The sequence below is a fragment of the Numenius arquata genome, chromosome 2, assembly GCF_964106895.1.
Source record: "Numenius arquata chromosome 2, bNumArq3.hap1.1, whole genome shotgun sequence".
Taxonomy (NCBI): domain Eukaryota; kingdom Metazoa; phylum Chordata; class Aves; order Charadriiformes; family Scolopacidae; genus Numenius; species Numenius arquata.
In genome coordinates, this window is record NC_133577.1 from 92482511 (window position 1) to 92494856 (window position 12346).

General features: G+C 35.7%; 1 protein-coding gene across 5 annotated transcripts in view; it reads right to left on the reverse strand.

Moving 5' to 3' along the window:
- Nucleotides 1–509: 509 nt before the first annotated feature.
- The window catches only part of TBC1D15 (TBC1 domain family member 15), a 36858-nt gene continuing 25021 nt past the window's right edge, over nucleotides 510–12346 (reverse strand). For 4 of the 5 annotated variants that reach the window (XM_074162722.1, XM_074162749.1, XM_074162731.1 and 1 more), the window contains 6 exons: nucleotides 11219–11319; nucleotides 10387–10486; nucleotides 9922–10019; nucleotides 5009–5125; nucleotides 4354–4440; nucleotides 1506–3688 (listed from right to left, as the gene is read on the reverse strand). In XM_074162722.1, the coding sequence (XP_074018823.1) occupies nucleotides 3482–3688; nucleotides 4354–4440; nucleotides 5009–5125; nucleotides 9922–10019; nucleotides 10387–10486; nucleotides 11219–11319 (710 nt within the window). In that variant the 3' untranslated portion in view covers nucleotides 1506–3481. Of the gene's footprint in view, nucleotides 3689–4353; nucleotides 4441–5008; nucleotides 5126–9921; nucleotides 10020–10386; nucleotides 10487–11218; nucleotides 11320–12346 lie in introns of all 5 variants that reach the window. The other variant, XM_074162713.1, reaches the window with a different exon arrangement.

Here is a 12346-nt window from a genome sequence, read left to right on the forward strand (position 1 = left end):
TCTGCTTCCTCACCGCTTTGGCTGACTGGGGCCAAAGGATTTTAGAGAGTAATATGTGAGGAAAAACTAGAGAGAATAATTGAAGAGACACCATCAGCATCTTAAATTTGTCTGCTAGAAACAAGCAAAGGTTTTAAGAAAAAACTTGTTGGCAACAAAACTGGGCTTGTTGAACATTAACACCTTAATTTTAATCAAACTACAGATCAAAACCAAAACGTTGCTAATACAGTCAACATCACGGTATTTCCACATTTGGTTCTTAAAGCAATCAGGACCTGGTGTAACAACGTATGTAGCCTTTATCTTCTTTAGGAAGATTCCCCACAACAATGAATACAAAACCTCCACACTTGACAGAGGTTTGAAGGCCACTGGGAGCCAACCCAACCATTACAGACGAACAGGACGGGCACACATTTGCCAAACGTATTCAATTCAGCTGAAGCTTTAAGTCATTACTATGGGCAATTAAGTATAGCATCATCCTTTTATATTTTTTTTTTTTAACCTCCCAGTATCAAAACCATCCTAAAGACATTCATTTTGGTCCAAACTTCCAAGAAGCTTCAGCCACTTCTTTTTGTAAGCTATCCTCTTGCCCTCAAACAGAAGAAAAAGCCCTCAAGAATGTACTTTGGAAACAAATGAAGTTGCCCAAACAGGCAGAATAAGAAAAATCTCTCTTAAGGAGAGACCTACATAAATGTAATTTTTACATTGGAACAGATAATACTGGAATACTGCTATGATTGACAAGTATGATATTTTAAATACTCACTCCCAAGAGATAATTATCTTCAAGTCAAGCATTAAAAAAAACAAACAAAACCAACAAAACCGGTTTCCAGGAACTAAACAAATATTGCCTCTTTCATAGCCTGACAACTGTAACCAAAAATGTATTCCATGCTAATTTATACATGTTAATTCTAAGCAACCCAAGTCATTCACGTACAAAAGAAATTTAGACAGCCAGAACCTCCAGCCACGGCATTTTTTCAGCCATCGTGATCTTGATTAAGGCCTCTCACAGAGTCTGAACCAAGACTACAAACAAAAGCCATCCCTAACAATCAGGAATAGTTTGGTGGAAGATGAGGTTCCCTTTAATTGCAGCTCTCTGCAAGGCTGCCTGTCAGCAGGAGGGAAACTACAGCTAGTGAAGGCTGCGAGGGACTTGATCTTACTGCTGGGAAGCAGAGGAAGCTGACCTACTCCAAGCCTTCCGTAGCAGCTGCTCAGTGGGTGATTCAGGAGCAACCTTCTCATCCTCCACATGCCAGTGCTTAATACAAAGGGAAAAGATCAACAATTATACCCAAAAAGGAAAGGCAAACTTTCAGGGCTGGCAGTAGTTCTTAGCAGCCATAGCTGTAACTCTAAGAAGTGACAGAATTCCACTTAAATATGTTTTTCCTAAACATTTGAATATTCATATTCAGTCAATTATGATTTTCTTCAAGGTCTTAATTTGTTGCATACTTTTTTTTTTTTGTGGCTGCATATCCTGAATAACCAAGAACCACGCACAGTTAATTGACAGACTCGCCCATGGCATTTCTGTTTTAGACATTTCCTTCCCCCCCTTTCATAGTTTCATTTTAACATCATTTTTGACAAAAAACATTTTGCAAGTATACTTCAAAGTGAACTAGGTGCTCCAAAAATGCTGGAAGTAAAGTTGCTTAGTATATTTGAACCGAAGTGTTGATTATATAAGTTCTAATGCCTTTATGTATTCTATGCCACACTAAAGGAGCTGCCAAGAAGCACAATGCTCAACAACTAACAAAGGGAGATGCTTCACAGTAATTTCCTGGAGAGGAAATGAAAGGCCATAGATATGCTGAGCTGTGAACCCCCGACTTTCACCACGTAAGACTTCTTATTAACTGATGAGCGATAGCACACTGACGATATTAAAAACAAAATCTACACTGATTCAGCTCTCTGGTGTTTGTTCACAATTGGTGAGAGAAGTTTAATCGGGTCTCAAAATATTGTAACAACTTGATTTATCTATTAAAGCCTTTCTGTATTACTTGTATTGGCTTTAGATGGCACAAATGACATTTGTAAAAGTAAACGGCTCCAGAAGAAAAGAAAGCTCCGCCATATCCCACACATCAACCGCCTAGAGATGAAAGGCATGTTCTTCTCTGTAATAAACAGATATTCCCACTGCTCTTCACTACTCACAAAATATATAATATTGATGAACTAACCATTGTTAGCTATCCCCTCTATCTCATGTTCTTATATCAACAACCAGACAACTTTTTTCTCTAAATATGATTTAATTAAAAACACTAAATCAGCTTTGATTTTTATTTTATATATGTACAATAGTTACCAAATAATGAATACACTGAATCAGTTATGTTAAATTTCACATAACGTCAAAGGACATCAGCATGGCATGGAATAAACTCACATTGCCTTTTGCATATACAAAAAAACGCATTAACGTTAATTCTGATTACTATTTTGGTTTGTGGGCTTTTTTTCTTATAATCTGCTTATTAATTATCCAAATAATCTTGCCATAAAAACAGCGTAGTTAATTGATCAGTTAATATATTAGCAAAGATAAACATTAGTAAAGTTTGCACAAAATCAATTGCAAAGTTACCTCTAGCGTAGGACTGAATGTATTCACAAGAAATTGTGACCTTCTTCAGTTAGAAAAGTTTTGAAAAAGAGCCCAAGTTGGAGCTGTGCATTAATTTGGTCAAACTGATTCATATGAATGAACAGTCAATATTAAGATATTGAAAATATGACTATCCTTTTTAGTATTCACAAACATTTGTGTATATAGTGTGTGTATGTGTGTAAATATATATATACGCATATATAAAGTGAAGATATGTTAATGTAAAAATATACTGTTCATCCACTCCCAATTACACAAAATTCAGTATTTGGACATTAAACTGTGTAAGTCTAAATGTCCATTTCAAATCTACATTCAACCAGCAACAAATACTTAGAAGTATTTTTGTAAACATTTGAGATAGGGCACACCCATTCATTTACAAAACAATCCTCCTTTAACACATCAGCATCTCTTCAGCCTGAAAATTTTGTACAGCGGCTTCAGCTGGCCTCTTATGAATCTGCTCAAATCAAAGAGCTCACACTGTCTTAGATCAATACGTGTGAAAGCTCGACAAATGCAGAATTTTCCAATTCATTCTTAATCACCATCCATTTCCAGTTCACCAGCAAAAAGAAAATGCACTTGGCTACAAAAATATTAAGGAATGTTATTGAAAAGAAAAGGCTATTTTGGTAGAAGAAACTACAAAAATAGTTAAGTTGAGTCATGTTGTAAAGCTTTAATGCAAGAGCATTACAGTACAGATTTTCTTTTCAACCTTAAAGCTTAATCAACACCAAATTTAAATATCCATCTCTCAAGTGCTTGAAAAAAACGTGCTCAGTAAAAGTCTTTCTTCAATGTAACCAACTGTAATTACGCAGGTGTCAGGCTCTGCGTGTCAGGCATCTGTTGAGTGCTGTCTCTTGTTCCATTGGCAGCAATTACAGGTGGTGAGATGCTCTGATATAATGACGTTGGACAACTCAAAACAGCTCCGCTTTCATCCTCTCCGGTATCTGAATCTGGTGTCACAGAACTGCTTTCTATCCCCAGGATCTCACTAACTGCTTGAGGCAATTCCTAGAAAGGAGGGGGAGGAGGAGGGCAGGAAATAATAATAATAAAAAAACCCCACTGTAATTAATTGAAAAAAGTTAACAACAAGGTCCCCCCTGGTCCATCCCCCACCCCCAATAAATAATCATTCATCTGAATTTAGCTCTCGGCATTAGTTCCATTAAAGTTACCATTTTCTGTACCTGCTTTTTGAAAAGGCAACAAAGGGGACAGGCTCAGGAATCAATTCCTGATTAACAATATAATCTTTATTACAAAAATAAAAGTCTAAACTATTATAATTACACTTCATGTTATTGAAATTAGCTTTATTGAGCGAACCATTAGTTTCTGCCTAAGAAGTCTGGTGTGCTTTCAGTGCAATGTACCTTTCATCTCATTTTTCTAAAGCACACTGAACGTCAAATTACTTGTACTGAGGTTATCTAAGAGTCAAGAAATCACCATCAAAATGCACAGATCAGCTTTACCCCAGTGAATGATACTACTCTATAAAATTAATCACTCTTGCTTACAGACTTTTACAATATAGGTGCTGTATAGATACAGCACATCCTTTATCATACACGGGCATTTGGTATTTCACATCATACACGTACACTTACACCCAACTATATACTTTTACTCTCTATAAATGCTCACAGTAAATATATGCAAAATATCTTTACCTTGCAATTCATCATCTGCATAGAAATTGCTTCTGCTTTGCAGAGTATATATTCCACATCAATTTTCATAGACAGTTCATTGATATGCTAAAAAAATATTCACAAACAACAGTAAGTGTGATAAATGGAAAATATGCTTTATTGTAAAATAAACTAATACTGTACCGCACTGCTAATAAGTATCGCCTTATAAGCTTGCCTCTTAAGCTATGAAATGCTAAATGTACTCTATCTGCTGTGACAAATGGGTACTGAAAGATGTAGTACGCACCAGCTGGCTTCTACCAGTGTCCAAGATCTGGAAGAGGAATATTGTACTTCTAAATGTGACAAACTATTTAGCCCTCCTGGGTACCGCCCCAGCTCACATTTTCAAAGAGGTAACAAATACAATTACAGAAGAAAAAACAAAATTTAAGGTTGAACATACAAAGCAGTAGTATTAGCAGTAGCCGGTTTTCCAACTGTTAATGATATCACTAAACACAGACGTCAGATAAACTGTTTCAGAAGCATGGAGGACAGACATTCAGCTCACGTTTAACTCTTCAGAAAGTAGTACACACCTTTTCCTCCCCCCAACATGAAATACAAACATACTGCATTAAGTCCAAAAAGTTAATTAATATTTAAATAATGCATAAGAATTCTGTACCTTTAATATTTCATTAAAGCCATAGTGCTTGTCCATTATTTGCTGTTTTTCAGATTCTAAGATGGCACAGCAAAGGAGAAGATGAAAATTCTGGCAAGGCAATTCCGTCCACATGACCTATTAAAATACAAAAACCACTTTTGAAATGCTTATGCTTTTCCTCTGAAAAAACCAGCAGCTCTTGGAAAAGTAGTAAGCCCTCAAGCCAAGTGGCTTAATTACAATTAAGCTATTTTTGAAGGCAACCAAGTATTTGCCCAGTGAATTGAAATTTTTCTTTTGGCCAGTTAGTGACAACTGCAAGTCTGAGTCACTAAAAGTTTGTCTGGTTCTTTAAGACTCCTGGGTCTACTAGACTGTCCACCATAATGCTATTAAGCTGCCTGAGCTTGTGATCTTGGGAATGTGTGTGTTCTGCCTCAGCTCATGTGAAACTCTCCTACTCAACTACTAACTACACAAAAGTAATTAAAGCTAACAAATTATTTATGTATCTTAGTGTGTCTGGATTAAGCATGAATTGGTAGAAGCGTGTCATGCAATCCCTCCAAAAGGTTCTTATGGTTATAATTAAGGTGCTAAGGTTGTTCCCAGTCTCCCACTACAAGAGCCCAAATACATGTACACCCAGGTGTTGGGTGTGGATGGGTGTTACTTTCTGAATGGAGATACATTGGCTTTTGGTCCCACAGAGGCCACAGATAATCACTCCTGAGGTCACTGGGACTGAAATGTGCAATCTCAGTATTAATATCCTATTTCAGAATGTTCATAAGAATCGAATCTTACAAAAAAAAGTATTTGAGGAGAATGTGTGTGGTGGGCAGAAAGCTGGAGAACAGTTTTGACAACAAAACAAGGAAGGAACCAGAAAATTGTTTGCATAAATTACTCTGACATACAGAAAAAGGGATTTAAATCAATGGACTTTTTCAAAAGGGCAGGTAAAAAAAAAAAAAAAAAGCAGGTTCTTGAAGAGTCTTACTTCACTAGTAAAATTTTTTTTGCTTCGTTATTGATAGAACAGAGCCTTAAAGCTCAACAAGAGCTTACTTATACTAGAACTTTCATCACTAGTACATGTAGCCCACAAATGGAATTGCATAAATCTGAAAGACTTCCAAACCAAGTTCACCCAAATTAAAGTACAAATAATCTTGAATGTTTCAATTAAGATTCAATTCACTCAGTCCAGAATTAAGTTTCTGATCTTTTTCATGTATCCGATATTCTGTGAAAGTACTCTCTCACTCCAGGAAAAGGGCTGGAATGTAAATAGGCTGATAAACAATAACAGTCATTCAAAAATGCCTACAGTCTACCAAATACAGTCTGTCTACACACTACTGGTTGGGTTTTGTTGTTTTTTTTTTTTTTTTTTTTTTCTTTTTAAGAAGGAAATTGACAGCTGCACATGGGTTTCATTCAACATCAAGTCTGCACATAAAGAAAGCAAACCACTGCCTACACATTTCCAGTACAATCACATTCTCACAGTATAAATATCATGAATCATCTACAACAATCACTAATGAAGCATATCAGACAACAGGCTGCCTCGTGGCATTAAACCTAAACCAGAACATAGATGATGGAAACAAAACAATGCAGGATATGGGGGAAACCAAACCAGAATCCAAATCTGTGTAACAGTTACTGTTTTATAGACATTAACAGAATATTTAACTTTCATATCTACAATTTAATGCTATCCTACTGGAATATCTCCTTTAAGAAGTATTTGCTTCAAGCTGTAACTTCAGTAGAAGCTGGATCCAGCTTCAAAAGTGGAAAAAACCCAAAAATACTAACAAGGATGTTTACAGACATTCTCTCCTCTGTGAGGAAAATTTGCTGCTGTCACCAGCTGCTAACACCAGCTGCAAGAAATTCCATACTACTTGCTACCATTTTTGAGACACCTTTCAAAGTATGGAGCAGAGCATGCACTTAAGCTTATGTACGTAAATGTGTAACAGCATCATCACAAAGTACTTGGAAAAGGATAATAGAAAAGCAGCATTTAAATTAAGAATATAAAAATCTATCACTTAAGCATGACAACTCTTTTCCTCCTATTTCTTTCTGATAAAACCACATAAGTAAGGACGCGTTTGTTCTAGTGCTACCCTCAGCATGCATGAATATTTGTAACAAATACTAACATACATGTAAAGTAATTTATCACTAGGTCATCCTGGTTTTATACAACATGAGATGTACTAGCATGACATTGGAGGTAAGTAAGCCAACTGTGTAATTGTTAAAGAATTTTTTCTTTCAGGGATTCTTCTTTTTCTACACAGTTTTCCTGCACCGTCTTGAGAAAGAAGCAGCTCACTGTGCAAAGGGAAGATTAAGAGCTGTCTGGAATTACCAACTAATATTGTCTGTCCCTCCAGTGTGAAGGAGGGACTGAGCTGCTCTCAATTTTGGGACATCTAAGCAGTGGCTCAGCGTGCTGTCTATCTGGGCTGAGTTTGAGAGACACTGCTAAAGTGCGCTGCAAATAATCTCCCCCACAGCCAGAGCAGTTTAACCTGCATGTGTATTGCTGTAAAAAGGTGTTGCATATAGCACTGCAAATAAATGCAATCACACAATGTGTCTCAACTTATCCACACAGGGTGTAATGCCACCTCACTAGCGCTTGGCACTGGACCATGATGATATAACCACCCACATTTTCTACCACAATCCGATTATTATGCCTCTGGCTCAGTAAGTGGGAGGGCCTGATGTTAGCTTCTACTCCAGCTGTTGGAGACAGATATCTCCCATCTCTAAGGTGAATGTCTAATAACCACTGTAGTGAAGAATCTTCTTCATTCCTTTTTTTGAGATAAAACACTGCAAGTCACGAAGCCAGTGGGAACAGGGAAAAAATATCCGATGCTACCTGAGTGGTTCAAGCAAATCACAGGACAGAAACGGAGGTCCAAAGGAACACTCAGAAATTCAGAGATGAGACACAAGAACTTGCGACTGGAATTTCAGATGGTACCTCCCCTTCTTCCCATTCTACCCTCTGCAAATGAATATGTCACAGGGAGCATCACCTTCAAATGGGTTCCCTCAATTCATGCACTATTACAAAATCACAGACTAAATTTGCGCAGACTGAAATACCCTAAAAGCAGTTAATTTCTCTTTGCTGATTACAAAGGGGAAAACGGGCTCCTGTGCCTATAGCTTGCCTTTGTAAATCCCACACATACACACCACTGGTATGAATGAAGCTGCATAACTATGAGCAGTGAAAAAAAAAAAAACAAAAACCTGTTGTAAGCTGGACTTCAACTGTGACAAAGGTGACGCTAGCTTTCACATAAAAGCATTAACATAATGCCTTAATCAGTTTGTTTTAAAAAGGAAAACAAGATATCCCCTTTCCCATTCTGTATCTCCCAGCAAAGAAATTGGATACTTCTAGTAAACATAGATTATGATTTACTAGAAGAAACCTAGAAGACTATTACTACAATTCCAACATTCTCCTCGGACAGAAAAAAAAAATACTTAAGAGTTAGAAATACAGTATGTTTCTTTTCTGTATGCACATGTACACATGCATTAAGGCAGAGGTGATAAAAACATGCTAGCCTGGGACTAGAAACTAAAAATAAAAATACTGTTGTCATCAATTTAAAAATAAAAATTAGTCCTTAAAAAAAATTACTGAGAAGACAACATAACACTGAGGGGAGAAAAGCAGATGAGTGATTTTTTTTTTTTCCCCTCCAAAAATCATTATCATTTTATCCCTTGGAATAAGAGAATTCTTCTCTTTTCTTTTTTCTACATTTTGGTTCTCTTATTTATGAATGTTATCAATAAACTTTTCAGTCTTCTTCAGTTAAAATACCACCTCAATACTCTATGATAGTAAATTATACCAACTGATCATAAAAAGCTAAAAGAAATTTATTTGAGACGGTTTTAAATACTGGTCCTCCTCTTTATGTGTCTCCTTTTTCATTAGTGGAAAAAGTGAATAAAAGCATCGACATTATTTTTCATTATACGAGAAACAACACCATTTTTCATTATAGTACAAGTTTTATGCATCTTAGTCCTGTTCTTTTCATTACCCTTCTGTTCCCCAACACAACTCAATGTGATGTTATGTCCTAGTAAATACTCCTTCCATTCATCTCAACATTTATTCTCGTTTGGGAGTTTTCAGTGGATACTGTGCTCTCATTAAATGCATCTTAGACAATAAACCTGCACTCTTAACACACTTCTCAATTTTCTGGGAACAAAGAATTAATGGATGTTCAGCAAAAGTACTAGTTCATCTTAAATACCCCGTCTGATTACAAGGCCATCTAAATCAAAAAAGATCTCATTAACCTGGAATTATTAGAACTTTGATGTTTTGACATTTTAAATTGTGTTATTGGGCATCACGAAGCCTTATCATCAAGATTAACTGGGTCTTCTGACATCATCCTCTTTATGGTTTTAGGTAACACAAGAACTACCCTGCCAGTGCTTCATGCCACAATCTAGAAAGTACTACCAATATCAAGGAACTGATCAGCGACACAAACAACTGCTATGTCTTCTAGCATAAACGGTTTTCCGTTAAAAGTTAATTGGTACTCTCCACTTACTACTTTCACTTAAGGGCCTCATCTGAAGGATCGTGTCCAAACTTTTTGAAAAAGCCAATTTATCCCCACCAGCTCTTACAAGTATTTTTTTCCGTTAACTTCCTAGTTTGATTTTTTTGGCTAAAAGACATAATATATGCTAATATGTCCTCACTTTATTACAATGAATCAGGTTGTTGGTTTTTTTTTTTTTTTAAATCTATTAAGAGTATTAATCACTTTGAAGAATGATCCAAGCTTTTCATTCTAAAGTCCACAGACTGCTGGAGTTTGTGTGATGACATATCTTCTTACCTCCCAGAGTCGAAGAATATCTTGAAAACTAAATTCCCTTTTAAATCGGATAAGAAGCCACCGGAAACAAAAATAAAGGTAGCCTGAGTCTTGAGATTCTAGAAATAAGAGCATTACATTTCATAAACACCAAATTTGGTTAAGATAACAGGTGAAAAAAAAAATTCAACAAACCAACACACTTTACAGGTACACAATCACACCACCGATTTTTAAGACGGAAGCCCCTTTACAGAATCAAAAATATTTGCCAGAGGATGGCATATTTTTAAAATCAGTAACAAGATGACCCTGTTTTTCAACAGGCATAGAGCAATTACTGAAGTCTTTCAGGCGTTATTAATTTACACATCCTGTGTTCATATAATATTACTAATGGAATTATGTTTAAAGACTAGTAAAGATATCAATGCACACAGAATGCAGTAAGTTGTTTTAGTAATTGTGCACGAATAATACACCTACCTAAATAACTGCAAAATCCACTGTCTAGTAAACGGAGCAAAGTACTCAGCTGAATTAGTTGTGTCTTCATACCCTGCATCTGTTCTTCAAAATTCTGATGCTGGATGGAATAAAATATTAGCACTGTCATTTTTATTAACTCGATGATAATTTTGAGATTTACAGCTATTTTTAATTTTAAAAAAATAAGTTGTGTTATTGCAACAGTGGTTCTCATCCTTTAGGTATTTAGGATATGGATATTCAACTGTACTTCTGTCTAATGAAATGTCTGCCTTTACTGAAAAGTTTAACAAAACAGTGAACTGTGCTTCTTTTTTCTTTCTTCGATAACACTTGTATGTAATAAATGGTATTTTCAATCAGCCTATGCTTTGTACCTCCAAGCAGCACCACTGCACTCAAACCAAAAAGACAACTTTTTTTAAAATTCTCATACCAGTCACACATCGTTTTGCCACATGCACAATTCATAAAAGCTTCAGTTTGTGGAAAGTCTAAATTGCATTTAGCAAATACCAAAAGGCAAGTATGAGAGGGAACTGTCAATTCTGAACAAAATCCTGCTAGAGGACTCCTGATTAATACAAATTTGGCTGTGATAGCTCCGAGTCACTTCAAAATTTCCAAGGAGCCAAATTTGTCTTTATTGAACAGCAACAGTATCACAAACCCAACATAATCTGTGTCACTCAGAGAAAACATTGACTTTAAACAAAAGATGATTGCTTTAAAAGAATTTTAAAAAATAATGAAATTTATAAAACAAGATTAACCCCAAATGTTATCCATAGGTTAACTGTTTATGCGGGCTAAAAAAGCCTTATTTTACCATTTGATCCATGTATGATACAAAGCACCAAAAGGCATCTACTTCATTCTCCATAATATACAAGACAGGTGAAAGTAGGTCACTCATCCCCTGGACATAACCTTGATGGAGAAAAAGAAAAAAACAAAGCAAACAGGAATTTACTTAAACTCAGCAGTTAAACAGTAATTTTTCAAGTGTTGAATGACTGAGTGCAAACGAATGTTTGCATTCCCAGTTTGTACAGATACTATAGTTTTCCAACTCAACCACCAGTAAAAACATTTTTATATTAATAACCACCAACATCCAGCAGATCTAACAAGCTTTAGCAGCATTTTTTGGCAGTATCAAGAGAACATAAAACACACACTTTTTTTTGTAGTTGTTAAAATACATACAAATTGAGCTGACATCAGAATAGATTTTTAGTATAAGAAGTTCCCACTAAGAGCTCAGAAGCATATATTGATATTTTTGAGAAGATTAAATAAATACCTTGCACCATCACAGACTCATATTTACTCTCCTCTCCATCTGTAATTGGTTGTTTTCTTTCATATATTTAAAATCTTTTTATATCTTCCCATTTTTTTTCCCCCTCCAACTGAAGATGTTCTTTTCAAATAGATTTGGAGAAGAGATGTTGAGTTTCAATCACAGGAAAACATATGGTGCAATAGCTTTTATGAAGATGATTTCACACTTAGCATTTCTAGCATTGAATATGCTTTAAGGATTCCTGTATTTAGAGAAGTAGGAACTGTTCTGCTTGGTTGGTATTTTAAATGCACCAAAGCATAAGATCATCTACGTAACCAAGCAGCCAACAACAACAACAAAAAAAGACTACTACCTATCCAATAAGGAGATTATTAGCAAAGTATTGCTTGTGAGAAGCATGAAAGAAACATGTATCCAGACCCAATTCAAGGAAATGCCTTTATGTTTCTGTTCCCAGAAACGATGAATTGAGTTCATATGCCCTAAAAAGCACTCGAATGCCTTATAATAAAAGCTTACAATTAAGTCCATTTTTAGATAATATCATTTTTTACATATAGCTAGAAAATTTTAATTGTATGCAAAACATTTTCAGAACTGTATAGCTTTTTAAAGCTTCTTCCAGCTTCCTTTTTTGTAATTAAC